At 48.6% G+C, this 24,551-nt stretch overlaps 1 protein-coding gene across 9 annotated transcripts in view; it reads left to right on the top strand.

The window, feature by feature from the left end:
- The window catches only part of LOC132390966 (arfaptin-2-like), a 150,425-nt gene that overhangs the window by 8,618 nt on the left and 117,256 nt on the right, over positions 1–24,551 (top strand). For 4 of the 9 annotated variants that reach the window (XM_059963514.1, XM_059963513.1, XM_059963512.1 and 1 more), the window contains exon 2: positions 23,217–23,324. In XM_059963514.1, the coding sequence (XP_059819497.1) occupies positions 23,226–23,324 (99 nt within the window). In that variant the 5' untranslated portion in view covers positions 23,217–23,225. Of the gene's footprint in view, positions 1–4,530; positions 4,683–14,977; positions 15,102–23,213; positions 23,325–24,551 lie in introns of those variants that run through there. The other 5 variants (XM_059963509.1, XM_059963511.1, XM_059963508.1 and 2 more) reach the window with 5 other exon arrangements.

Here is a 24,551-nt window from a genome sequence, read left to right as displayed (position 1 = left end):
GTTCTGGTGTGAACTGTGTGCTGATGTATGATGGTATGAACAGCCTGGGTCTGGGAAACTAAGTATGATAGATTGGTTGTTGGTTGATACTGAAACGTAAATTGGAGATTAAAGAAGGCAGTAATTATTCAGGATTACAAGGGTTTCAAATGAGATGGGGGAAGGAATATAAAGGGCCAGTGTTGTTTAAAAAAGCAACCACAGGCAGGTGGGACTCTTGCATTCAAAGAGTCATCAGATAAGTTTATGTGTATTGAGCTAAATAGTGAATCTGAAGGCAAATTTCTGACCAGTGTGGGTGGACAGAGGGCTGTCTCTGTTCACAGCAATAGTTAGTGTAAACAAAGAGAGTGGGTGGGAAAGAGAAGACATGCAGATTGTGGAAATCTAAGACCAGAAGCAGAAAAACTGGATAGTTCTGTGGAAAGAGGTTTCAGGTTACACATTTTTTTATCGTTAGGTGGAATTAAGGAGACTGATGTGGGAGAGGGTGGTCCGGGACATGGTAGAGGAGGCCAGAAGCACTGAACAGACCCAATGTGAAATGTTCCAAGGGTATGGAGCTCCTTATGTGGATTTGGGAAAATGTTCTTAGCCTGTCTGGGTAAAGTGGCAGTAACTGGATTTAATCATTTACTGACAGGAAGGTGTGCACAGAAAATTTACAAGAAATTTACAGAAAATTGTTGGAGCTGAAGATCTGAGTTACAAGGAAAGATTGAGTAGGTTAGGACTTTATTCCCTCGACCGTAGGAGTATGAGGGGAGTTTTGATAAATACAGAATTAAGAGGGGTACAAAAATGGTCACTGAGGTTGGGTGAGGACTAGGTTAAGGGTGAAAGGTGAGATGATTAAGGGTAGCATGAAGGGGATCTTCTTCACTCAGATGGTAGTGAGAGCGTGGAATGAACTGCTAATGAAAATGGTGGATGCAGGTTTGATTTCAACATTTGAGAGAAATTTGGATAGGTACATAGATGGGAAGGGTATGGAGGGTTATGGTCTGGGTGCAGGTCAATGGGACTAGGCAGATTAATAGTTTAGCATGGACTAAATGGGCCAAAGGCTGTTTCTGTACTGTAGTGACCTTTGACTCTCATTATAATCAGAGTCACATAGTATGGAACCAGGCCCTTCAGCCCAGAATTGGCACCAAACACCTGCCAGCTATTTACACAATTGCCACTTGACTGTTCCCATTTTGGCACAGATTGCTTCCTCATGTATATTTTCATGACAATGAAGAGTGGGCAGATCAACTGAAATGTTGTTGGGATGTGGGAGGGGCTGGAGCATATGAATGCTAATGATTATCCTGTCACCACTGAGGTCTGTCACTAGGTTGGTTCCTGTTGCCCTGTGCTATGCAGTTTAAGCTTGCAGTTTAAATTATATTTTATTAACTTACTTGTGGTAATATTTTGTTTTATGTGCTGTGTGTGATATATGTAATGTGGATGTACCACGGTCTACAGGGATGTTGTTTTATTAGGCCAGTGGTTCGGGCCGTGGACCGGTACTGGGCCGCAAAGCACGTGCTACTGGGCCACGAGGAAACGATATGATTTGGCGATATGAAACGATATGAGTCAGCTGCACCTTTCCTCATTCCCTGTCACACCCACTGTTGAACTTGAATGCACACGAGGTCATCAGTCATCTAAACGCAGTGATACCCTTGCACCAGGAATCACTGGTTGGCTTCGGGTAACTGGCCGCCTTGCGCGGCCAGCGAGAAATGCCAATGCTACTGGCCTAGAGCACAGACAGATGGGCGCCGCCTCTAAACCTGTTTAGCACACCGAATGTTCATGGGGAACCTGGTGCTAAAATATTTGCAGACGACCTAATTCGGGCTCAGGGTTTCGTAAGTAGCAGAGCAGCTACCTCGCTGCGATCTACTGAAAGTCATCCCTCGAGCCAAACTTTTGTCGGCCGATAGATCCTACCTACCTGCAACGGGGGGGCGGGCGCACGCCCTGTTGCACTCCTTGCTTGGTCGTTCGCTCTCTCCGGACTGCGACCGCCGCGGCCCCAGCATGGGGACCTCCAACCCTTATCTTGTCCTCTCACTGGTGTGTTGCAATGATTTTATATGTTCATGCGAGGAAAATATGTGCTGTGTGTTTAATATTAAATTCATTAGATAAGCCCTTTTAGAAACAAAATTGAATGTATTAGCCACTTATAAGTGACTTATGATTGACTTACCACCTGTATTCCAGTCATGATTAACACCCCCTTCCCCTCCCACCCCCCCCCCCCCCCCGTCAGCCAGTCCGCAAGAATATTGTCAATATTAAACCGGTCCGCGGTGCAAAAAAGGTTGGTGACCCTGTATTAGGCTGTATGTATGTACAGTCAGATGATAAACTTGAATTTATAGATAAGGGTTAATCCACCTAGGAATCTATTCCTTGGTGTGAAGAGGACTGAGGTATTAATGGGCTGTTTAAAATCATGATGGGCAGACACAGGGAACGTGCACACAGTCTTTTTATCAGGGAAAAGGAGTTGAAAACTAAAGGGTGCAGGAGACAGGAGAGAGATTTAAAAATGATCTGAGGGGTAACCTTTTCACAGAGGGTGATACACACATAGAGTGAGCTACTGGAGAAGATAGTAGAGGCAGGTGCAATCGTGAGGTACAAGGGCACAGGTGCATTGAGTAGTTGAGGAAAGTTCAGCAAAATGGGTGGAAATCAGAATTAGGTTTAATATCACCATCAAATGTCATAACGTTTGTTGTTTGGTGGCAGCAGTACATTGCAATTCCTTGTAATAAAAAAAACTATGAGTGTAAAAGAAACAGAGCAAAAAATAGTGAGGTAGTGGTCATGGGTTCATTATCTGTTCCAAACTCTGATGGCGGAGGGTAAGGAGCTGTTCTTGAAACATTGAGTGTGTGGCTCCTGTACCACCACCTTGATGGTAGCAATGAGAAGAGGGCATGTACTGGGTGATAGAGTCCTCAATGATGGATTGATATTCAAAGGTGGCCTTGAAACTGAGGAGGCTAGAGCCCATGATGAAGCTGTCTGAGTCGCAACTTCCTGTAGCGTTTTCTGAACCTGTTCAATGGTCCCTCCACTCTAAACAGTGATGCAACCTGTTAGAATGGTCTCCATGGTACATCTCTGGAATTTGCATTAGTGACCTATCAAATCTTCTCAAACTCCTAATGAAGTATAGCCACTGATAGCATGGCTGTGTTGGGCCAGAGGACATGCTTTTAAGGTTGGGGGGGTGGAGCTTACGGTAGTATGTAAAAGCAATGTGAGGGGCAAGTTTTTAAGAGGGGTGATAGGTGCCTGGAGTAGGTTACAAGGGGTAATGGATTCAAGAGACTTTTAGACAAATGATGGGGGAAGGAATGGAGGGACATGGATTATACATAGAAAGATAGCAGTGATAGGATTGGGCCGAGCCAGCTTGGATTTACCAATGGCAAATCATGCTTGACTAATCTATTGGAGTTTTTCGAGGATGTAACCAGGAAGTTAGACAAGGGAGATCCAGTGGATGTAGTGTACCTCGATTTTCAGAAGGCATTTGATAAGGTCCCACGTAAGAGACATTGCTGACATTGGAGAGGGGTCAGAGAAGATTCACTAGAATGACTCTGGGAATGAGAGAGTTAACATATGAGGAATATTTGACCGCTCTTGGACTGTACTCCTTGGAGTTTAGAAGAATGAGGGAGGACCTCATAGAAACATTTCGAATGTTGAAAGGCATGGACAGAGTGGATGTGGCAAAGTTCTTTCCCATGCTGGGGGAGTCTAGTACGAGAGGACATGACTTGAGGATTGCAGGGCGCCCATTCAGAACAGAGATGCGAAAAAAAATTTTTAGCCAGAGGGTGGTGAATCTATGGAATTTGTTGCCACAGGCGGCAGTGGAGGCCAAGTCATTGGGTGTATTTAAGGCCGAGATTGATAGGTATCTGAGTAGTCAGGGCATCAAAGGTTATGGTGAGAAGCAGGGGAATGGGACTAAATGGGAGATTGGATCAGCTCATGATGAAATGGCAGAGCAGACTCGATGGGTTGAATGGCTGACTTCTGCTCCTTTGTCTTATGGTCTTATGGAATTGAGCAGTCAACGGATGCTACCTGACCTGCTGAGTTCATCTAGCTTATTTGTACGTGTTGATTTGACCACAGTATCTGCAGTGATATGAAAGATATGAAAGAGGGATATAGGCAAATTGGAACAGGGTAGGAAATAATGTGGGGATCCATCTTTACTCCCTGAGACAGTGGTTCTGAGGTCTGCACATCCAAGGTGGCTCTGCACCGTGTTTAGTTTGATCACGGTCCTTTAGGGTTAGAGTGACCAAGGTTGAGGTCTGTCTGTAGTTAGTTCCTGGTATCAGCTACCTACGAACACACCATGCTCTCCAGTGATCTCTGCCTGATATGCTCATGTGGTCGCTGGCCATCTCTGGCATGTGGGAGTGGAGAGAGGTGAGGCATGTTTATTCGGGGGGGAGGGGTGAAGGTTCCTCCCAGAACTGGTGGTGGTGGGCGGGTTTATAAGAAACAATCTAAAGATGGCTGAGGGCTGATGACAAGGCACAACATCCATGCCTTGTCTGAATTCACGTCTGCTGCTGTTTTGAGGCTGCCAAAGCTGTTCCTACTGGCTCACTGCGAGCTCACAGGCGTGTATGCTGTCGGTGAGTCTGCCTGCAATACTGTGTACAGCACATACTGTGTGTGTGAGAGCGAGCGAGAGAGGCTGCTGAACCATTCATGGCTCACACGTGTACAAAGTCCACTGATCAAACAGGCTGCCACTCCCCTCCTCCCCCAGACTGGTGGCTGGTGACGTGGCTCAGTGTGAGTTTTGAGCAGTCTGTATAAGAGCTGTGTATGTGCTAGAGGGAGGGCTGACCTGCGTGAGGAGTTTGCACAGGCTTGGGTATGACAGGGTGGAGAGTAACTGCTGGTGGGGAGGGAGTGGTGCTTGGGCCCCAACTGTAACTCCCTCTCTGCTCGGTCCTCAACTACTCCTCAGACCAATTTCCCAACTGTAACCCCCTACTTTCCTCATCCCTCACCCTACACCTCGTATGTGTTCCAGTTGTAACCCCCGTCTTCCCATTCCTCGCACCAGTACCCCTTCTGTAACCCCATTTCCCCAAACCTTTCCTCACCCCTATTATCAGTGTCTGAGCGTAATCCCCACTCTCCCCATTCCTCACCCCACCCATCATACCAATGTCTCAGTTGTAACCCTCACTCTTCCTAATCCTCAGCCCACTCCTCAAACAAGTGTCCCAGTTGTAACCCCCACCTTCCCCAATCTCTAGTCCACCCCTTATACAAGTGTCTGAACAATAAACCCCATTCTTCCCACTCCTCACCCCACCCTTCGTACCAGTATGCCAACAGTAACCCAACTCTCCCCATTCCTCACCCCACCCATCTTATTCCTGACACAAGCTTAATCCCCCAATCTAGCCAATTCTCACACACCCCTTGTACCAGTGCCCCTACTGTAACCCCCACTCTTCCCAGTTCTCTGCCTACCTCTTGTACCAGTGTCCAACAGTAACCCCCCACTCTCCCCAATCCTCACCCCGCCCATTGTTTCAGTGGCTGTCCTGTAAGCCCCAATCTTCCGAATCCTCACCACACCCCTCATATGTGTCCCAGTTTTAACCCCCATTCTCCCCATTTCTCCAACCACCACTTGTACCAATGTCTGAACCTTAAGCTCCACTCTTCCTCACCCTTGGACTGGGTCCCAACATAAAACTCTCCCCCATCCTCACCCCTCCCTTCATAGTAGTGCATAACTGTAACCCCCCACTCTGCCCAAACCTCACCCCACCCCTTGTACGTGTCACAGTGGTAACCCCCACTCTCTCCAATCCTCACAGTCCCCCTTATTAGTGTCTGAACTGTAATCTCCAAACTCCCCATTCCTTGCCCAACCCCTCGTACAAGTGTCCCATTTGTAACCCTCGCTCTCCCCCACTCTGCACCCCATCCATCTTACAAGTGTCCAACTGTACCCACCTCTCCCCACTCTGCACCCTACCCCTCATACCAGTGTCCAACTGTACCCCCTCTCTCCCCATTCCTCACCCTACCCCTCATACCAGTGTCCAACTGTACCCCCTCTCTCCCCATTCCTCACCCTACCCCTCATACCAGTCCAACTGTACCCCCTCTCTCCCCATTCTTCACCCTACCCCTCATACCAATGTCTAAGCTGTAACCCCTCTTTCCCCATTCCTCACCCTACCCCTCAAACCAATGTCTAAGCTGTAACCCCTACTCTTCCCAATCCTCACCCTACCCCTCAAACCAATGTCCGAGCTGTAACCCCTCGCTCCCCATTCCTCACCCTACCCCTCAAACCAATGTCTAAGCTGTAACCCCTACTCTTCCCAATCCTCACCCTACCCCTCAAACCAATGTCCGAACTGTAACCCCTCTTTCCCCATTCCTCACCCTACCCCTCAAACCAATGTCTAAGCTGTAACCCCTACTCTTCCCAATCCTCACCCTACCCCTCAAACCAATGTCCGAGCTGTAACCCCTCGCTCCCCATTCCTCACCCTACCCCTCAAACCAATGTCCGAGCTGTAACCCCTCTCTCCCCAATCCTCACCCTACCCCTCAAACCAATGTCCGAGCTGTAACCCCTACTCTTCCCAATCCTCACCCTCCTCTCCTGATACCAGTGTTCCACGTTTCATTCCAATTCTTCCTAATCCTCTCCATTAGGAGTTTTAACTCCCACTCTCCTTAATCCTCACCCCACCCCTCGTGCCAGTGTCCGACCGTAACTCCCATTATCCCCATTCCTTATCCCACCACTCATGCCAGTGTCCGATCAGTAACCCCCCCCTCTCCCCAATCCTCTCCCACCCCTTGTACCAGTGTCTGAATCGTAATCCCCTGTCTCCCCATCCCTCACCCCACCCCTTGTATCAGTGTCACAACTGTAATTCCCACTCTCCCCATTCCTCACCTCATTTCTCATATTAGTGTCACAATCATAACTCCCAGTCTCCCCATTCCTCACCCCACTTCTTGTACCAGTGACCCTATTGTAACCCTCACTCTTCCCAAAAGTCACACCCCCTTTGTATCAGTGTCTGAATCGTAACCCCACTTTCCCCAATCCACTCCCCACCCGTCGTTCATATCCAAATAGTGACCCCCACTCTCCCCAATCCTCTCCCACCCCTTGTATTAATGTCTGAATCCTAATCCCCACTTTTCCGATTCTTTACTCCACCTGTTGTATCAGTGTCCAATCATAACCCTCACCACCCCTCACTCTCCCCAATCCTTGCCTCACTCTTTGTACCACTGTCCTACTCTCCCCATTCGTCACCCCACCCCATCATGCCAGTATCCCAACTGTAACCCCCCCTACACTCCTTTTTCTTCACCCCACTTTGTACCAGTGTCCCAGTTGTAACCCCCACTCTTCACTTTCCTCACCCCACTCTTCCTACCTGTGGCCCAACCATAACTCCCGCTCTCCTGATTTGTCACCCCACCCTTCATACCAGTGTCCGACTGTAACTTCCACTCTCTCCATTCCTCATCCCACCCCTTGTACATGACACAGTTGTAACCCCCACTCTCCCCACTCCTTACTCCCCCATCCCAGTGTCCTAACTGTAGCCCCCACTCTCCCCACTCCTTACTCCCCCCATCCCAGTGTCCGAACTGTAGCCCCCACTCTCCCTTTCCCCACTCCACCCCTAGTACATCTCCCAGTTGTAACGCCACTCTCCCCCGTCCTCACCTTTCCCCTCTTACCAGTGTCATAGAAAACTTTGATCACATTACAGGCCGTTCGGCCCACAGTGCTGTGCTGAACATGTACTTAATTTAGAAATTACCTAAGGTTACCCACAGCCCTCTATTTTTCTAAGTTCCATGTACCTATTCAAGAGTCTCTTAAAAGACCCTATTGTATCCTCATTACCACCGTCACCGGCAGCCCATTCCACACACTCACCACTCTGTGCCTAAAAAAAACTTACCCCTGACATCCAAGCACCATAAAACTGTACCCACTTGTGTTAGCCATTTCAGACCTGGGAAGAAGCCTCTGACTATCCACACGATCAATGCCTCTCATCATCTTGTACACCTCTATCAGGTCACCTCTCATCCTCCGTCGCTCCAAGGAGAAAAGGTCAAGTTCACTCAACCTATTCTCATAAAGCATGCTCCCCAATCCAGGTAACATCCTTGTAAATCTCCTCTGCACCCTTTCTATGGTTTCCACATCCTTCCTGTAGTGAGGTGGCCAGAACTGAGCGCAGTACTCCAAGTGGGGTCTGACCAGGGTTCTATATAGCTGTAACATTACCTCTTTGCTCTTGAACTCAATCCCATGGTTGATGAAGGTCAATACACCGTATGCCTCCTTAACCACACAGTCAACCAGTGCAGCAGCTTTGAGTGTCCTCTGGACTCAGACCCCAAGATCCCTCTGATCCGCATTATCAAGAGTCTTACAATTAATATATTCTGTCTTCAAATTGACCTACCAAAATGAACCACCTCACACTTATCTGGGTTTGAACTCTTTCTGCCAATCCTTAGCCCAGTTTTGCATCCTATCAATGTCCCGCTGTAACCTCTGACAGCCCTCCATATTATCCACAACACCTCCAACCTTTGTGTCATCAGCAAACTTACTAACCCATCCCTCCACTTCTTCATCCAGGTCATTTATAAAAATCACAAAGAGTAGGGGTCCCAGAACAGATCCCTGAGACACTCCACTGGTCACTGGCCTCCATGCAGAATATGACCCATCTACAGCAACTCTTTGCCTTCTGTGAGCAAACCAATTCTGGATCCACAAAGCAATGTCCCCTTGGATCCCATGCTTCCTTACTTTCTCAATATGCCTTACATGGGGTACCTTGTCAAATGCCTTCTTGAGATCCATATACACTACATCTACTGCTCTACCTTCATCAATGTGTTTAGTCACATCCTCAAAAAATTCAGTCAAGCTTTTAAGGCACGACCTGCCTTTGACAAAGCCATGCTGACTCTTCCTAATCGTATTATGCCTCTCCAAATGTTCATAAATCCTGTCTCTCAAGATCTTCCCCATCAACTTACCAACCACTGAAGTAACTCCCCAGTTGTAACCCCCCACTCTCCCTAATCCTCACCCGATCCCTCCAGTTCCTGTGTCACGACCATTGTCCGATCGTAAGTCCCACTCTCCCCAATCCTCTCCTCACTGTTCATACCAGTGTACCTCTTCTTTAGCAGCTTCCCTTTGCACTCCCTCTCCTGACCCTGCTGCTGCTCCTGTATCTACTCTCTCGTTCACCCCAGCCCCCCAATAACTGGCACCATCCTCCCCTGATGTCGCTGTCCCTCCTGCATTGAGGATGATGGTGAGGGAGGGGCAGCTGTTCACTGAGGTCTGTTTTTTGTTTTGGAGCGTCTGCTGTTGGATCTGTTTTATGAACAATACTGCTGGAGAGAGGTGACTGAGTCTGTGGTGGCTCAGGTTGAAGTGAGGTTGTCTCTGGAACTTGCCATCTGAGCAGAGCCATTGCCTCTGAACCAGACGAGTGCCAGCAGAGCTGCACTGGGTAGCTTCTGTAGGGATGGTCTGCAGTCACCTCTCCTTCAGTGCTGAAGTCAGACTGATGTCAACTGCAAGGCGGTTACACGTATTTGCATGATGGATAGACGTCATGTATCCTACCCACCCTGCTCGTGGACTGTTTGTACCACTCCCATCTGAGAGGAGGCTACAGAACATCCATACCAGAATCGCCAGTCTCAAAAATAGTTACTTTTCCCAAACAGTAAGGCTGATCAACACCCCCACCCATTAACCCACCCCCAACTACTACTACTTTGTAGCGATGGTGCATTACCAAAGTCTCTCCCCGCGTGCGGGCTATTTGTGAGCCGGTTCGCCTGCACCGAAAGTTGGTCGCCACATAACCCCCCCCCCCAAAAGAACTGGCAATATATGCTCCAATGTCCACAGTCTGGATCAGCCTCTGTTTGGGAGGTCTGCCTCTGCGCCGCGATGCCTGAACCTCAACCGGCTGCGCCAAGTCCACATGGGCTGGTTTGAGTCGGTCCACCGTGAAAACTTCCTCTTTCCTCCAGAACGTACATGGACCCGTTGTTGTTGATCACCTTGAACGGCCCCTCATACGGCCGCTGTAGCGGTGCCCAGTGTGCGCCCCTTCGTACAAATACAAACTTACAGTTCTGCAGGCCTTTGGGTACATGGGTCAGGGTCCGTCCGTGCTGTGAAGTTGATACGGGGGCCAGGTTGCCGAGCCTTTCGCGTAGTCTGTCCAGGATTGCTACGGGTTCTTCCTCTTGCCCCCTTGGGGCTGGTATGAACTCTTCTGGGACGACCAGGGGTGCGTCGTACACCAACTCGGCCGACGAGGCGTGCAGATCCTCTTTGGGTGCTGTGCGAAGTTCAAGCAGGACCCAGGGAAGCTCGTCCACCCAGTTAGGTCCTCTCAGGCGGGCCATCAGAGCTGACTTCAAGAGACGGTGGAAGCATTCCACCAGTCCGTTCGACTGTGGGTGGTAAGCAGTTGTGTGGTGCAGCTGCGTTCCCAACAGGCTGGCCACAGCCGACCACAGGCTGGAGGTGAACTGGGCACCTCTGTCGGAGGTAATGTGGGCCGGTACCCCGAAGCGTGCTACCCAGGTTGCAATTAGCGCTTGGGCGCAGGAATCGGCAGATGTGTCAGTGAGCGGGCCCGCCTCTGGCCATCTCGAGAACCGGTCTACCGTAGTTAGGAGGTACTGCGCTCCTCGGGACACTGGTAGGGGCCCCACGATATCTACATGAATGTAGTTAAATTTCTGGCGGGTGAGTTCGAACTTCTGCGGCGGGGCTTTGGTGTGCCACTGCACCTTGGCTGTTTCGCACCGCATGCACGTTCTGGCTCATTCGCTGACCTGCTTGCGAAGTCCGTGCCACGCGAATTTGCTGGAGACTAGCCGGACGGTTGTCCTGATAGATGGGTGTGCCAAACCGTGTATGGAGTCGAAAACTCACCACCTCCAGGCTGCCGGGACGATGGGGCGCGGTTGGCCAGTAGCCACGTTGCACAGGAGGGTCCTTTCACCTGGGCCTACGAGGAAGTCTTGCAGCTGCAAACCCGAGACGGCGGTCCGGTAGCTGGGCATCTCGTCGTCTGCCTGCTGCACCTCCACCAGTGCTGCATAGTCCACCCCCAGGGCCAGGGCCTGGACAGCTGGTCTGGAGAGTGCGTCCGCCACGACGTTGTCCTTCCCCGAGACATGCTGGATGTCCGTCGTGTACTCGGAGATGTAGGACAGATGTCGCTGCTGGCGAGCTGACCAGGGATCGGACACCTTCATGAACGCGAAGGTCAACGGTTTGTAGTCATTGAACACAGTAAACAGCCTGCCTTCTAAGAAGTACCTGAAATGCCAGATTGCCAGATACAGTGCCAACAGCTCCCGATCGAAGGCACTGTAGTTGAGTTCAGGTGGTCGTAGGTGATTGCTAAAGAACGCCAGGGGTTGCCAGCGCCCCTCGATGAGCTGCTCCAGCACCCCACCGACTGCTGTGTCGGATGTGTCCACTGTGAGGGCGGTCAGAATGTCCGTTCTGGGGTGCACCAGCATCGCGGCATCTGCCAAGGCTTCCTTGGCTTTAACAAAAGCGGCCACGGCCTCCTCGTCCCAAGTAATGTCCTTGCCTTTACCCGACATCAGGGTGTACAAAGGGCGCATGATACAGGCTGCTGAGGGGAGGAAATGGTGGTAGAAGTTCACCATACCAACGGACTCCTGCAGGCCTTTGACCGTGTTGGGCTGGGCAAAGTAGTGGATCGCGTCTACCTTGGCGGGCAGAGGTGTTGCCCTGTCTTTGGCAATCCTGTGACCCAGGAAGTCGATGGTGTCGAGACCGAACTGGCATTTGGCCGGGTTGATCATGAGGCCGAAATCACTCAGGCGGGAGTAGAGCTGGTGGAGGTGGGACAGATGCTCCTGACGACTACTGCTGGCTATAAGGATGTCGTCCAAATAGATGAACGCAAAGTCCAAGTTGCGTCCCACGGCATCCATTAGCCGCTGGAACGTCTGTGTGGCATTCTTCTGGCCGAACGGCATTCGGAGGAATTCGAACAGGCCGAACGGGGTGATGAGTGCTGTTTTGGGGATGTCTTCAGGGTGTACCGGGATTTGATGGTATCCCCGGACGAGGTCTACTTTGGAAAAGATTCTTGCCCCGTGCAGGTTTGCTGCAAAGTTCTGTATGTGCGGCACGGGGTAGCGGTCCAGTGTTGTAGCCTTGTTCGGTCTGCGGTAGTCGCCGCATGGTCTCCAACCCCCGGCTGCTTTGGGCACCATGTGCAGGGGGAAGGCCCATGGGCTGTCGGACCTCCGTACGATCCCCAATTCCTCCATCCTCCTGAACTCCTCCTTCGCCAGGCGGAGCATTTCCGGGGGAAGCCTTCGAGCACGGGCGTGGAGGGGTGGTCCCTGGGTCGTGGAGGATGTGGTGCTGTACTCCGTGTCTGGGCATGGCCACTGTGAACTGCGGTGCCAGAATCGATGGAAAGTCTGCCAGGGTTCTGGTGAATTCGTTGTCCGACAGCCTGATGGAGTCCAGGTGTGGGGCCGGCAACTTGGCTTCACCCAGGGAGAACGTCTGGAAAGTCTCGGCATGTACCAGTCTTTTCCTTTGCAAGTCGGCCAGCAGGCTATGAGCTCGCAAGAAGTCCACCCCCTGGAGTGGTTGGGCCACAGTGGCCAGTGTGAAGTCTGGCGCCGAACTGCAGCTGCACTGTGTGGGTGCCGTAGGTCCGTATCATGCTGCCGTTTGCGGCCCTCAGGGTGGGCCCTGGCTTCCTGTTGCGGGTGTCGTACCCCGTTGGGGGTAAGACGCTGATTTCTACTCCGGTGTCGACCAAAAAGCGGCATCCCAGCTGTTTGTCCCAGACATACAAGGCTGTCCTGGTGGCCAGCCGCCATAGCCATTAGCGGCAGCTGGCCCTGGCCTTGTCCCTTGCAGGGAGGGTGACTTCTGTGCCCCACCGCTGGTGGTAGAAACATCACTGTTCATTGGCCTCCTCACTCCTGCCTCTGTGTTGTGTGTGCCCCCCTGCTGGGCCTGGTCTGGTCTGCTGTTGGGCGTGTGGCTTGGTAATCTGACTGACGGACGCCACGCTCTCCCTCTTGGCTTTCCACAGCACGTCTGCCCAGGCCGCCACCTTCCGGGGGTCTTTGAAATCGGCATCGGCCAGCAGCAGATGTATGTCTTCGGGCAGTTGCTCTAGGAACGCCTGCTCAAACATGAGGCAGGGCTTGTGTCCGTCAGACAGGGATAGCATCTCGTTCATCAATGCTGACGGCAGTCTGTCTCCCAAACCGTCCAGGTGCAGCAGGCGGGCACTTCGCTTACGCTGTGAGAGGCCAAAGGTCCCAATGAGCAGCGCTTTGAATGCTTCATATTTGCCTTCTTCCAGGGGCGACTGTATGAAATCCGCAACCTGGGTGGCCGTCTCCTGATCAAGGGCGCTCACCACATAATAGTAACGCGCGGAATCAGAAGAGATCTGCTGAATCTGGAACTGGGCTTCTGCTTGGCTAAACCACACGCGTGGTCGCAGCAACCAGAAAGTCAGCAGTTTTAGTGAAACTGTGTGAACAGATGAAGAGTCGGTCATCTTTGGTCCAAATCCCATTTGGACAGTCGGGGTCACCAATGTAGCGACGTACTACATACAGAGCTAGAAACAATGACACGCAGTTAGTAAGTCGTTTCGAGACTAGTTCATTCAAATTTCACGGCGCTGGCTTTTAATCCCTAGCTCCCGCCCTCTCCGGGCGGAAAAATGTCAGAGGTGCATTACCAAAGTCTCTCCCCGCCCGCAGGCTATTTGTGAGCTGGTTCGCCTGTGCAGAAAGTGGGTCGCCACAACTTTATCATTTCCTGTCAGAGTGACCTTATGTAGACACTCCTGTACCTAGCATCATCTTATAGGCATACAATCCGTCTGTGTATATAAGCTATCTTATATCTTACGTATTGATATTTATTGTGTTGTTTTTAATGTTGTTCCGTATTTTGTCGTCATGTTTTCTGATGCTGCATCGGATCTGGAGTAACAATTATTTAATTATCTTTTGCACTTCTGTACAGGAAATGACATTAAGCAATCTTGAATCTTTTCTTGTTCTGAGGAAGTAAGGCTGTCAAATCTCAGTGCTTACTTCCTATCACAATCCGATTGATCATCGCTGCTTAGATGACATGAAGTGTATTGTTTTGTGTAACGAATTGATCTGTATGAAGAGTATTAGACAAGCTTTTTCATTGTACCTTGATTCTGTAGAACCTGGAGGCAGCCCACACGTGACATCACACATTCTGACGGTCACAATTATTTTATTGTTGTCACATTACTGTTACATACCCTGTGACCAGGTTACCGAACCAGCAGAAATGGAATACACATTGGAGTCTGGTATTACTGTAACTAATGGTGTTTATTAGTAAACTAAGTAATACAGTATTATAAAATGCAAATATATGAAACAGGTTAGCAATGATATATACAGAAGTGTGGGAATAGGAATCAAGATCAAGCGGTTTCAAAGTCTAGGGGTAAATGGATAGTCTTACGATGGTGAAGAGTTCAGTTCAGTTTAGTTTAGTCGAGGTAGTTGCTGGAGTAACGTTGGAGAGAGGGAGAGGTGATGCCATTGCCATCGATCTTCCTGTTGTTTTCCTGTTGCAGTCACCGACTGTGACCATACCAGATACGACCATTCTTCAGTGGTAGGCCTGTGACCCAGGCAAGGGTGGACACACAAACAAGCCCCCACTGGTTGCACCTTCACTCACTGATCGCTTCCCCCGAATCGATCCTCCAAACCCCCACCTTCACGTGCCTGCACAACACTCTTTCAGTGGCCTGTGGTGTGTCTGTTTGTGTCTTCGCAGACCTGCTTTTTGTCTTCCTTTGCATGGCACCAGCCATCCATCAGGCAGTCCATCACCTGCTCCCGCCTTGCTGTCTCAGCAAGAATCCTCACAAGCAGGCAAAGAAAGTGTGTTTGGAGCAAAGGTAAACAATCAGCCAAGGAGCCATAATATTAAATCATGTCTCTCTCTCTCTCTCATCTGCAGCAGGATGCCTCCCCCCTCCTCTTCCCTCCCTCTCATTAGCAGCATAGTTCACTGGGCAGTCAACTCTGGACCCTATCTCAGCCTGGTTTGCTCATCACACTACATTGTGGGGAATTCCAATTCCATCCAGGCATTAATAAGAACAAGAGTGATCCTTCGATGAAAGTACACAACTCAACAAAAACAAGTCAGAGCAATGTCAGAATCACATTGATCATTACGGATTTATAAGATGGAAAGTTTACTATTTTGTATCAGCAGTACTGTAAATTCTGACATGCTCACTGGGGCCCTCTGGAAATACTGACATACTCCTCGCGATCCCTGGGAAACGCTGAGAACGCAATGCTGACTGCCCTTTCAGCACCACCTATTGTCACATACTTCTGCCAGTCACCGTGTCCTCTTCCAGTATTGTAAACAGACATTTAGCGTTTTCGGATAGTTGGCCATGCAGGAAAAGGTTATTGCTGAAATGTGGGAGCGGCCAGAATGTTAGGCCATGCATTCTGTAAGCGCTGAGTCAGAGGGTGGGAAGCTGATGCTCCCAGTAGACGAGTCAGAACCTGGAGTTTCTCTTGCTGTCCGAGCCCTTGGATTGCTCTTTTTTGCAGCACAACGTGGCAAACAGAACAGACTTGAGCATCAGTCACCTGCGCTCTCACCTGCTGCATCTCCTTCCTGCTCTGTGTCCGTGTTTGTGTGTGCATCCATACATCTCTTTAGGCTGTATGTATCACCTCTTCTCTACTTGCTTTTTGCTATCTGGTTCCCCAAAATCTGGGTGTTATGAAATTATCATGGAACATGAGAGGCTGTGATCCAGATCTAGTTAATTTGGAATTTTGTGTCTCCCATTTGGATCGTTAGCCTGCGCACTGTCAGTGACTGATTCTAGCTCATTCCCCTTTGGGTTGTTTCCCCTTCACACCTTTTCCCTGCAGACTATCAGTGAATGGGATTCTCAGCTCATTCCCCCCTTTAGACCGTTTCCCCGCGCACCATCACTGACTGATTCTTAGCTCATTCTCCTTTAGACTGTTGCTCAGTGCTCTGTCAGAAACTGTGATTATCAGTTCATTCTCTTATGGACTGCTGCCCTATGCACCGTGGGTCACTGTGATTCTCAGCTCATTGTCCTTTGTACTGTTGCTCTGCGCACTGTGGGTCACTGCGATTCTCAGCTCATTGTCTTTAGTACTGTTGCTCTATGCACTGGGTCACTGTGATTCTCAGCTCATTGTCCTTTGTACAGTTGCCCTGCGCACTGTGGGTCACTGTGATTCTCAGCTCATTGTCCTTTGTACTGTTGCTCTGCGCACTGTGGGTCACTGTGATTCTCAGCTCATTGTCCTTTGTACTGTTGCTCTGCGCACTGTGGGTCACTGTGATTCTCAGCTCATTGTCCTTTGTACTGTTGCTCTGCGCACTGTGGGTCACTGTGATTATCAGTTCATTCTCTTATGGACTGCTGCCCTATGCACCGTGGGTCACTGCGATTCTCAGCTCATTGTCCTTTGTACTGTTGCCCTGCGCACTGTGGGTGACTGCGATTCTCAGCTCATTGTCCTTTGTACTGTTGCCCTGCGCACTGTGGGTCACTGCGATTCTCAGCTCATTGTCCTTTGTACTGTTGCCCTGCACACCGTGGGTCACTGTGATTCTCAGCTCATTGTCCTTTGTACTGTTGCCCTGCGCACCGTGGGTCACTGTGATTCTCAGCTCATTGTCCTTTGTACTGTTGCTCTGCGCACTGTGGGTCACTGCGATTCTCAGCTCATTGTCCTTTGTACTGTTGCTCTGCGCACTGTGGGTCACTGTGATTCTCAGCTCATTGTCTTTAGTACTGTTGCTCTGTGCACTGGGTCACTGTGATTCTCAGCTCATTGTCCTTTGTACTGTTGCTCTGCGCACTGTGGGTCACTGCGATTCTCAGCTCATTGTCCTTTGTACTGTTGCCCTGCACACTGTGGGTCACTGTGATTCTGAGCTCATTGTCCTTTGTACTGTTGCCCTGCGCACTGTGGGTGACTGCGATTCTCAGCTCATTGTCCTTTGTACTGTTGCCCTGCACACCGTGGGTCACTGTGATTCTCAGCTCATTGTCCTTTGTACAGTTGCCCTGCACACTGTGGGTGACTGCGATTCTCAGCTCATTGTCCTTTGTACTGTTGCCCTGCACACCGTGGGTCACTGTGATTCTCAGCTCATTGTCCTTTGTACTGTTGCCCTGCACACTGTGGGTGACTGTGATTCTGAGCTCATTGTCCTTTGTACTGTTGCCCTGCACACTGTGGGTGACTGTGATTCTGAGCTCATTGTCCTTTGTACTGTTGCCCTGCACACTGTGGGTGACTGTGATTCTGAGCTCATTGTCCTTTGTACAGTTGCCCTGCGCACTGTGGGTCACTGTGATTCTCAGCTCATTGTCCTTTGTACTGTTGCCCTGCGCACGGTGGGTCACTGTGATTCTCAGCTCATTGTCCTTTGTACAGTTGCCCTGCGCACCGTGGGTCACTGTGATTCTCAGCTCATTGTCCTTTGTACTGTTGCCCTGCGCACCGTGGGTCACTGTGATTCTCAGCTCATTGTCCTTTGTACTGTTGCCCTGCGCACCGTGGGTCACTGTGATTCTCAGCTCATTGTCCTTTGTACTGTTGCCCTGCGCACTGTGGGTGACTCTGATTCTCAGCTTGTTGTCCTTTGTACTATAGACTGGCGCAATATCAATGGCTGATTCTCAGCTCATTCCCCTTTGGATTGTTATCTGCACGAAGTCAGTGACTGGTTCTCTGCTCATTCTCCTTTATCTAGTTTCACCGGGAGCTGGCAATGACTGTGATTCTCTGCTAATTTTTCTTTGGACTGTTGTCCCACGGACTGTCAGTGACTGTGAATCTCAGTTCATACTGCTTGGGACCGTGTCCCTGCACATTGTTGGTGATTGTGATTTTCAGCTGATTCCTCTTTGGACTGTTGACTGGTATAATGTCAGTGACTGTGATTTTCTGCTAATTTTCCTATGGTCTGTCTCCCTGCCCACAGCCAGTGTCTGTGATTCTCAGCTCATTCCCCTCTGGGCTGTTGCCCTGTTCACTGTCACTGACTGTGATTTTCATCTCATTCCTCTTTGGGTCATTGCATTCTCAGCTGATTATCCCTTGGACCGTTTCTACGGGAACTGTCAGTGACTGTGATTCTCAGCTGATTATCCCTTGGACCGTTTCTACGGGAACTGTCAGTGACTGTGATTCTCAGCTGATTATACCTTGGACCGTTTCCCCGTGAACTGTCAGTGACTGTGATTCTCAGCTGATTGTCCCTTGGACCGTTTCCCTGTGAACTGTCAGGCCTGTGATTCTCAACTGATTCTGCCATGGACCGGAGGACTGGGAGATTGCAAATGTCATGCCACTCTCTAAGAAGGGAGAAAAGCAAAAGAAAAGAAATTATAGTCCAGTTAGCCTCACCTCAGTGGTTGAAAAAGTCAATAATTAAGGATGAGGTGTTGGGGTACTTGGAGACTAATGATAAAATAAGACAAAATCAGCATGGTTTCTGTGAAGGGAAATCTTGTCTGCCAAATCTGTTAGAGTTCTTCGAGCAAGTAACAAGCGGGGTTGACAAAGGAGAGGCAGTGAATGTCATTTACTCGGATTTTCAGAAGGTGTTTGATAAGGTGCCACATATGAAGCTGCTTAACAAGATAAAATCCTATGACGTTGCAGGAAAGGTACTGACATGGATAGAGTAATGGCTAACAGACGAGGCAATGAGTGGAAATAAAGGGGCCTTTTCTGGTTGGTGACTAGTGATGTTCCTTGGGGGTCAGTAGTAGGACTGCTACTTTTCACATTGTTTGTCAGTGATTTAGAAAAGGAAATTGATGGCTTTGTGGCAAAGTTTGCAGATGATACAAACATAGGTGGAGGGGTAGGTAGTGCTGAGGAAGCAATGTGATTGTAGTGGGACTTAGACAAATTGGAAGAATGGGCAAAAAAGTGGCAAATGGAATACAGTGTTGAGATAAGTATGATAATGCATTTTGGTAAAAGGAATAATAGTGTGGACTATTATCTAAATGGGGAGAAAATTCAAACATTGGAGTTGCAGAGGGACTTGCGAGTTTTCATCCAGGAACACAAAGTTAACTTACAGGTTGAGTCTGGTAAAGAAGGCAAATGAAATGTTGGCAAATATTTTAAGGGGAATGGTATATAAAAGCATGGAGATCATGCTAAGCCTTTATAAGACAGTAGTCTTGGAGTATTGTCAATAGTCTTGGCCGCACTTGGAGTATTGTTAACAGTTTTGGGCCCTAATATCTCAGAAAGATATGAAAAATGGATGAGAGGTGTATGGAGGGATGTGGCCCGGGTGCAGGTCAGTGTGACTAGGCAGAAAATGGTTCGGCACAGCCAAGAAGGGCCAAAAGCCCTATTTCTGTGCTGTAATGTTCTATGGTTCTAAGGGATGTGATGTCATTGGAGAGAGTCTGGAGGAGGTTCACAAGGATGATTCCAGGAATGAAGGGGTTAACATAGGAGGAGTGTTTGGCAGCTTTGGGCCTGCATTCACTGGAATTTAGAAGAATGGTGTAGATTTCATTGAAACCTACTGAATGTTGAAAATACCCGATGAGGTGGATGTGGAGAGGATGCTTCCTATAGTGGGGGTATCCAGAACTAGAGGGCACAACCTCAAAATTGAGGTTCAACCCTTTAGAACAGAGGTAAGGAGGAATATTTTTAGCCAGAGAGTAGTGAATCTCTGGAATGCTCTAACACAGACTGTGATGGAGGCCAAGTCCATGGGTATATCTAAGGCAGAAGTTGACCATTTCCTGATTGGTCAGGGCATCAAAGGATATGGGAAGAAGGCAGGTGTATGGGGTTGAGTGAAATCTGGAATCAGCCATGGTGGAATGGTGGAGCAGACTTGATGGGCTGAATGGCCTAATTCTGCTCCTATGTCTTATGGTCTTAAGGGCTCACCAGTGTTGTCTGTACAGTACGCCATTGGCGGCCTAACCACTGTTCTCTGCACAGGAAGTACATGAGCTGTGGCCTCACCAGTGTTCTCTGAATAGTACATCAGATGTGGCTTCATCAGTGTTCTCTGTACAGTATGCCAGCTGAAGTCTAACCATTGTTCTCTGTACAGTAAGTACATGAGCTTTGGCCACACCAGGATCCTCTCTCTGTACAGTACACCAGCTCTGTCCTAACCAGTGCTCTCTGGACAGTACATCAGATGTGGCCTAGCCAGTGTTTTACAAAGTTGTACCAGGGCCCTCCTGTTCTTGTATTCAATATCCCAGTTGACAAAGGCCCTTATCTTATTCTGTTACGCTTATTGTTTACCTTGTTCCGCACGGAAGGTTAGTTAGGAAGGTTCAATCGTTAGGTATTAATATTGAAGTAGTAAAATGGATTCAACAGTGGCTGGATGGGAGATGCCAGAGAGTAGTGGTGGATAACTGTTGTCAGGTTGGAGGCCGGTGACTAGTGGTGTGTCTCAGGGATCTGTACTGGGTCCAGTGTTGTTTGTCATATACATTAATGATCTGGATGATGGGGTGGTAAATTAGATTAGTAAGTATGCAGATGATAGGTAGCATTGTGGATAATGAAGTAGGTTTTCAAAGTTTGCAGAGAGATTTAGGCCAGTTAGAAGAGTGGGCTGAAAGATGACAGATGCAGTTTAATGCTGATAAATGTGAGGTGCTACATTTTGGTAGGAATAATCCAAATAGGACATACATGGTAACTGGTGGGGCATTGAGGAATGCAGTAGAACAGAGTGATCCAGGAATAATGGTGCAAAGTTCCCTGAAGGTGGAATCTCATGTGGATAGGATGGTGAAGAAAGCTTTTGGTATGTTGGCCTTTATAAATCAGAGCATTGAGTATCGGAGTTGGGATGTAATGTTAAAATTGTACAAGGCATTGGTGAGGCCAAATTTGGAGGATTGTGTACAGTTCTGGTCACCAAATTATCAGATTCAGATTCAGTTTGTTGTCATTTAAAAACCACAAATGCAATGCAGTTAAAAAATGAGACAACATTCCTTCAGAATGATATCAACAAAGCACATGGCAAAATAGACTACACCAGAAAATCCACATAACGTTTGGCAATCCCCAGTCCAGAGTCTGGAGAGGCTGCTGCATATTAATATCACGCTACTATCTTAACGCATTCTCCGGAAAGGAGCTCCAAATCCACCAGACAAAGCAAGACCAAAAACTAAAGCTACAAGACCTGCACAAAACCACATAGTTACAACATATAGTTACAACAGTGCAAACAATACCGTAATTTGATAAAAAAAACAGACCATGGGCATGGTAAAAATAGTCCAAAGATGTTAAAAGACCATAAGTTCGAAAGAAACCACCACACAGTTTCCACTAGTCCTCAGGGTCCTGATAGACTCATCATCCCATGCTGGTGGCAGAAGGAATACCCCCGCTATGGACTTCCACAGCGCCGCCCGACTGGGCCTCGCAGCACACATTGAAAGCTCCGTCGAACCCAGCCTTGCAAACACAGCACACACTGAAAGCAACCTGACTGCAGTGGACTCTGAGTCCATCGAACCTCTGAGCCTCTGACCATCCCCTCCGGCACAGCTTCTCCGAGTTCCATCCTCTGACGAGCATATTAAGACGCCCCAGCCAACCGCCACCGGCACCACAACCCTGAGGACTGGGGGCCTGTTCTTCTCAGCAGAGACCTGGACCTCACAGCAGCAGCAGCAACAAAGAGGGCCTTCCTTGAGATTTCCAGATGTTCCTCCATGTTTCGTGCTCCCACATCTGTTTTTCATTAGATTAGGATTGCGCACGGCTCCCCGCTTAAGAAATAACATATCAGCTCTGGAACGGCCGCTGCAAGCTGCATCACGCCGCCATCTTGTTTATAGGAAAGATGTTAACAAAATAGAGAGAGTACAGAGAAGATTTACTAGAATGTTAACTGGGTTTCAGCACCTCAGTTACAGAGAAAGGTTGAACAAGTTAGGTCTTTATTCTTTGGAGCATAGAAGGTTGAGGGGGGACTTGATAGAGGTATTTAAAATTATGAGGGGGTTAGATAGAGTTGACGTTGATAGGCTTTTTCCATTGAGAGTAGAGGGGTTCAAATAAGAGGATATGAGTTGAGAGTTAGGGGGCAAAAGTTTAGGGGTAACACGAGGGGGAATTTCTTTACTCAGAGAGTGGTAGCTGCATGGAAGAAGCTTCCAGTAGAAGTGGTAGAGGCAGGTTCAATTTTGTCATTTAAAGTAAAATTGGATAGGTATATGGACAGGAAAGGAATGGAGCGTTATTGGCTGAGTGCAGGTTGGTGGGACTAGGTGAGAGTAAGCATTCGGCACGGACTAGAAGGGCCGAGATGGCCTTTTTCCGTGCTGTAATTGTTATATGGTTATATGGTAGACCTCAATGCACTCTGTATTCTTATCTGTATGGGCAGTTTGCAAGACTAACTTTTCATTGTATTTGGTGCCTTTAACAATAATAAGCTCTTCCTCCGGGCAAAGGTGACAATCAGATGAACCCTGATTTGGATTGTTCTCTCTGGAGAGGTGGAGACTGTGGGGAGATCTGATAGAGGTTTATGAGAGACAGACAATATCTTTTTCCAAGGGTTGAAATGTCTAATACCAGAGGGAATGCATTTAAGCTAAGGGGTAATTTCAAAGGAGATGCAACGGGCAAGTATTTTTACACATAGAATGGTGGGTGACTGGAATGCACTGCCTGAGATGGTGGTAGATACAGATACGTCAGGGATTTTTAAGAGATGGGCTGGAGTCCAGTGTGTTATGAGGGTTTGAGGATCATTGGAAGAACAGTTAGCCCCCTCTGCAGCTGTTTCCAGTCTGTTTGAGAGTGTGTCTGTGTTCCTGTCACTCCCACCCTTCCCCTCTTGCTTCCCTTGGCCAATATGGGAACCATTTTGTACTTGGAACACAGGAGAGGATTTGGGACTTGAGGGTGTCCCTGTACTGATCCACTGTTCTCTGGATTCTGTGTGTCCCTAGCAGACATAAACAATGAGCGACGGGATCATGGGGAAAGCTGCCACGATGGAGATCACTATACACAGCAACGGTGACAGTGCCCAGCTGCCAGAGGATGACAGCCTGGAACAGGTAAGTGCAGTGATGCCCCAGTTCAGATGTAGGCTGGTGATGGGGAACAGGTAATGGTCACTCATCGTGTTAGGCAGGAACGTCCCAGAACAGATATGGAATGATGTTGGGGAACAAGTCATGACTCCTTAACGTGATTGCAAATGCATGCCAGCACGATGTGGAACGGTGTTGGCGATGAGGTCACAAGATCTTTGTTTTTGTCCAAAACTTTACTCATACACTTTCCCATTTAAAGAACCAACTTGCTCCACACTCATTACCTCCCTATGGAGGAGCACAGTGTTAATATCCAGGCATTGTGTATGCTGTGGATGTCACCGTGTCAAAGTCAAGGCTATTGTCTGATGCATGAGTACAAGTTCACACAGGTACAATGAAAAACATGCAGAAGTAATGCAGGGGCAGAGTGTTCGATAAACGCCATTCACAAGAAAAACATAAACAAAAATTATGCATACATTTGGCCCTCCTTATCCGCGAGGGATTGGTTCCGGGACCCCTCGCAGATGCTCAAGTCCCTTATTCAGCCTGTCTCAATGCGGTGAACCTTAGGACTCAGCGGATTCCCAGACCTTATTTAACCTGTCTCAGTGCGCTGGACATTAGGACTCGGCGTCAGAGCTCTGAATGCGCAGTGTTTCTGCTCAAAAAAGTAATTACGATCACAATTGAAAATGAAGTGGAAATAATAAAGCGATCGGAAAGAGGTGAAACACCATCGGTCATTGGAAACACATTACGCTACGTCAGTCAACGATCGGAACAATTTTAAAGGATAAAGTGAGAAAAGCTCTGCCCCAATGAAAGCTGTATTTATTACTAAGCAACGCAGTGGTTTAATTATTGGGTTTTGGGACTTTGGGTTTTTGATCCTCCACATCAATGCGGCACGGTGGAGAGCGCACTCGGAAGTGGTCTGTTGATAGATTGAACTGGAGCCTGGTGCTGAAGCATACGTTTTTAAGTGTTTTATGTGCATGGAAAGGTAAATTATATATTATATACTAAGACAAACATTTGACTAACTGACGCTAAATAATACTGGATGTACCTGTTCCAGACAGACATACATACTTTATTGATCCAGAGGGAAATTGGGTTTCATTACAGCCGCAACAACCAAGAATAGTGAAAAAATATAGCAATATAAAACCATAAATAATTAAATAATAATAAGTTAATCATGCCAAGTGGAAATAAGTCCAGGACCAGCCTATTGGCTGG

The sequence above is a fragment of the Hypanus sabinus genome, chromosome 3 (assembly GCF_030144855.1).
Source record: "Hypanus sabinus isolate sHypSab1 chromosome 3, sHypSab1.hap1, whole genome shotgun sequence".
Lineage (NCBI taxonomy): Eukaryota > Metazoa > Chordata > Chondrichthyes > Myliobatiformes > Dasyatidae > Hypanus > Hypanus sabinus.
This window is presented reverse-complemented; position numbering and strand designations above follow the sequence as displayed.